The sequence below is a fragment of the Haliotis asinina genome, chromosome 8 (genome assembly GCF_037392515.1).
Source record: "Haliotis asinina isolate JCU_RB_2024 chromosome 8, JCU_Hal_asi_v2, whole genome shotgun sequence".
NCBI lineage: Eukaryota > Metazoa > Mollusca > Gastropoda > Lepetellida > Haliotidae > Haliotis > Haliotis asinina.
The window spans coordinates 37,379,745-37,384,259 of record NC_090287.1 but is presented as its reverse complement, the minus strand read 5'-3'; the positions used below and the strand labels follow the sequence as shown (position 1 = coordinate 37,384,259).

Genomic DNA, 4,515 nt, shown 5'->3' with positions numbered 1-4,515 from the left:
TTACAGGAAAAAATGGTTAATAATTTCTTCGTATACTATAATAAGAGGGAGCCTAGAGATTTTCTTCATGCTCAGAAACTATGGTAATCTAGACATGTCACATATTCTAGCATTGCATGGGCGGTCAAGTTGGCATATTTCTTTCGGGGTCTCTGTATGGCAGACTAGTGGTGCGTGTGTTTGCCTGCAGGGGATACGTATGTGCCGTATACATTGAACAATCCCGCGGAGCATTTCTTCCTAACTTTTAGACTTCAGATTTCAGATTTATGTGCTTCCCCCTTTCCAGAATCCATTATCCGCTCCTACAATTATGTCACTTGTCACATTGCTTAGGGTGGGCGAGCCGGCTAAAGCGCCAGGGTAGTGATCCAGCGAGGTTGAGGTGTCGGGATCCAGCCCACCTGTGACCGGATATGAAAACCTTGGAGTCGACTTTGTGTGCAGACACTTTCCGTGTTGTCACAACCCCTAGTGTGCAGTACACAACTATTCTTGGTTGTTCATGCTAACGGATACATTCGTGGTCATTACAGGCGGTAGAAATTGCAGGGAGATGGGACCACTAAGTTTTGAAGTGTTGCCACCAAATTTGAGTATGGGTAATTAGGAGAACAATCAACTGAAAGTCGTAATTGCCGTTTATCTTTTCTTCTGGGAAGCTAAGCGTTAGTTCTCAAACTACTGGCTGACATTGGAGGGAGAAAATATTTTATGACAAATGTAGAAAAGGTTAAGCCTGCAAAGAAATTTCCCCGAGGGGATGAATTCAGCTTACGTAATCTAAGCAATTTGTGACGTCATTAACAATGACGACATATCCTGTTACCAGTGAGTCACTGTCATTTTTTTGTTATAACTAACCAATCATCATTGAGAATAATCACATCCCAAACTCGGAAAGGTTATAATTATTATTTCACGCAATAGTTCTACCTTGTTGGTAATAATTATACACAATCGCAACATCGCATGGATACTTTTCTTACAGAAGCATGGAATGATTCAAGTGATGCTAACATATTGCATATGAGAACTCCACAAAGGGGTTATCGGAGTAGGGAGCTTGTTTTGTTTTTCTGAGGTAAACTGGGATCATTGTAGCTGTGCGCCACAAGCCAGGAACTCGGTCTAATGCTTGGGGAGGTAACTCTAAATGACTAAAGCTTACACTTTTAGGTTATTTTCAGTCTCAGAATGGTTGCTGGTGCCTTCCCCCTGGTAAAACTCGGATCTCTTATAATCAAACAGGCCAGCAAGCCTGTCGCTAACGCCATGAAAAGGAGAGCGAAAAGCAGCCCGTTTTTCAAGAAATATGTGTGCATGCCACCAGCGCAGCGTACGTATACTAAATGTGTTCACGATCATGACCTTAGCCGGCCCTGACAGCTATCTTCTTTTGGTGTCAGATTGTTGAGTAGCTTGTAGTTCTGACGATGTTTTATGACAGGTATTGTCAGTTGCTATAATACCCAGAATAAGGCGTAGAGTGTCGAGGTTTCTTTGGTCGATACCCCATGAAAACGCGTAATATATAATGACGCAACTCACTTAATTCTTAATACATTCTTGATTCAAACCGGCACGAGGTTTGCACCGTAGTTGATGTGTGTGAAACTGGCATAAGTTTGAGAACTTCACAAAGCTAGTGAAATCAAATTATGTCATTGGAAAATTGATGTACATTCTAAGTTGTCTTAGGGTGGTATAATAACAATAAGGTGTCTGTGGGATGGCCTTGTAGTTGAAGTGTTTGCTTGGTAAGGGTCAGGGTTTGATTCCCTACATGACCACATTTTTTTAGACCATTTCTGGTGTACCAAACTATGTATCAGAGGGATTAAAATTAAAAATGATATTAGGAACCGTTCATAATTTATCGCTTGGGGATGTGATAATGATTTTATGGTGGGGTCACCATTTTGATTTTGGGAAGGGGGCATCAATTTTGTACACATGTTGAAGGGTCAACAATTTCTAGGTAAAACTATTTGAAAATTATACATAAAAATTGTAGGATCATTCACATTGTACATGTAACATGCTTCTCCTTGAAAATCATCATCCACCAACCCCCATCACCCCCTAGCCATACAGTCTAAGTAAACTTATCCTCAGTGCTTTTCGTTACACTCCACCACCGAGTCTAACGAAACCTTATGGGAGGTCGCGTCAGGTAACCTTTGAGATTGACCAATCAGAACACAGCTTACCAAATCGCGAAAGTGGACATTCACACATTCCTTTTGAACTTTTTATCTCGAAAAGGTTCGTACCCGAACGATTCAGAATGCTATTTAGTGTACGATCCCTTCCGGGTGATGCACACCTTGCACATTACAACCATGACAACAGTGAGTAAACAGTCCCTGAAAATAGTGTTTCTGGCAATGTTCAAGGATGTTATCTTGCGGAAATATTGCCTCACTCCATATGACTAACCGAGTGACGTAATATGATATATTCGAGAAAACCATTTAAGAGAGACAAAAATATACTTTATGATAATAAAATTTATAAAGGATAAAATATGATGAGGTAATCATGCTTTTGTATTTTGTGATAATAATTATCCTGTGTAGGAAGTAAGCACATGGAGCAATTATTACTAATGGAAGATATTAACCATTATTACTCGCCCGTGGAAGATACTGCAGTGTAATATTTTTCAGTAATACCGCTAGATGTATGACGTCATAAGGGTTCTGAGTTATGACGTCACAATGCTAATGCAGCTGTTGCAGTGGTACTGGACCCTATTTGACTTGAGGAAAACTTAGAGTTCTCACACTCTAGCCTCAATTTCTATCAGTTTGTGTTGGAAGTAATAAACAGAATACTGAACTCATTAAACCATTTTCATTAAACCTGTGAAGGATTTAGTATGAAACTTGCTTTTGCTCATTTGATACCAATTCATTCACTTGTTTAATGGAAACGGTAGTACACTGAAGGTCGTTTAGTATCCTTTATTTCCAAAACAAACATGAATGAGAACATGTATCCGTATCCAAATTGTCGTCAGTCAGTTTAGGGAAGGTTGTGTAGTCTAGTGATGATAGTGTTCAGATGACCCACTGAAAACCACTGATTCCCCACATGGGTACAATGTGTGAAGCCCATTTCTGGTGTCCCCTGCGGTGAATATTGCTAAAAGCAGTGGAAAACTAAACTCACTCAGTCAGTGTTCCACTAGAGTAAGATCAACTCCTAATCCACTTTGTCCTCTGTTGTCAGTTTACCACTGGTTTGAGGTCAACTTCCGCCTCAATCTCATGGGACTTGGTCGTGCCAAGCACGTGGACAAGCTAAGTGACGAGATGGCCACAGAGCTTGGTGCGGAGATGTTGGGAGAGTTCATCATCTTCTCCATTGCTGTGGGTACGTTGATGTATGAATACAACAGGTCCGCTACAAAGGAGGAGATCAAGGAGGAGAGAGAGAGACAGAAACTTATGTCATTAGAGAAAAAAATACAAGACTTAGGTCTGCAAACGGAAATGCAAGGTACCAAGATACGTGAACTTGAGCGGACTGTCAGTGACCTAAACACAAGAAACCTCAGTCTTACAGCCAGAATATTCGGAACAGGGAAGACATAGCTGCAGATGCTTGTTTTGATATTCTGGTATATATTGTGTGAAAAACAGGAAATGTGAGAAATTGTCTGCAGTAACATTATTATATTTGCAAGACTTGCTTGACCAGAAAGTTTGAATGAGAAGAAATTTCATACCAGGTGTGTTTCGTAACAAACTTGTGCAATCTGCAAAAGAATTTGGTACCTTTTTACTGATTTGTTTCAGCAAATTTTATATGGCAGTCTTACTGAAGTTTATAGCTTTCTGACGCAACATGTGTAAGTGAAGTATCACATGGAAAGAGCATATTTACAGTATCTCTGTAATAATGTTATGTTATTTGGTAACATGGTAATAGTATCTATAGTTTGTAGCAACTGTTTTTTCTTAAACAATCAAATCTGTATGAATACACTGTTGTGTGGACATGTATCATTACTGTGATTACGAACAGTTCAGATGATTTGCAGCAAATGATTGACATGCTAGTGTGATATCATGTACAGTCATGTTGGCACTGTTTTGTAAACATGGCAGGCTTGATGGGAGACGTTCCAGGATGTGACAGCACCTGGAAGGCTGTAATGATCTCTTAATGTATCTCCTCCATGACAAGCCCCATCTAAAGTCAGAAGCAGCTGGACATAGACAATCAGTTGGTGAACATGTAGTTACTAACTGGCCAGTGTCATTTGTATTTGTTTCAAATTTGAAACTTTACAAAAAATGTTCACATGGCAATCTCGGAAATAAATCAAAAGGACTAATTTCCATAGCCAGTGGTAATGACAGTTCTAACCTGGAGTCCATGTTGGCTCGTGAAAGACTGTGCTTACAATGGTGGTTGATTGTGATAAGTGAATTTTAAAATAGTGGTCACATAGTGCAAATCTAGATCAAAGCAGGGTCAGTGAGAATAAAGGAGTGGACCTTT

At 39.8% G+C, this 4,515-nt stretch overlaps 1 protein-coding gene across 1 annotated transcript; it reads left to right on the top strand.

The window, feature by feature from the left end:
- Positions 1-1,136: 1,136 nt before the first annotated feature.
- LOC137294019 (putative OPA3-like protein CG13603) lies at positions 1,137-4,515 on the top strand. Its single transcript, XM_067824937.1, has 2 exons — positions 1,137-1,339; positions 3,238-4,515. The coding sequence occupies exons 1-2, from the start codon at positions 1,198-1,200 to the stop codon at positions 3,600-3,602; spliced, it is 507 nt and encodes a 168-aa protein (XP_067681038.1). The 5' UTR covers positions 1,137-1,197; the 3' UTR covers positions 3,603-4,515.

Bases quoted from the DNA above. Each gene is read 5' to 3' on its own strand.
- LOC137294019 (XM_067824937.1), top strand. From the start codon at position 1,198: ATGGTTGCTGGTGCCTTCCCCCTGGTAAAACTCGGATCTCTTATAATC. The intron at 1,340-3,237 runs GTACGTATACTA...CTCTGTTGTCAG, and splicing joins GTGCATGCCACCAGCGCAGC to TTTACCACTGGTTTGAGGTC.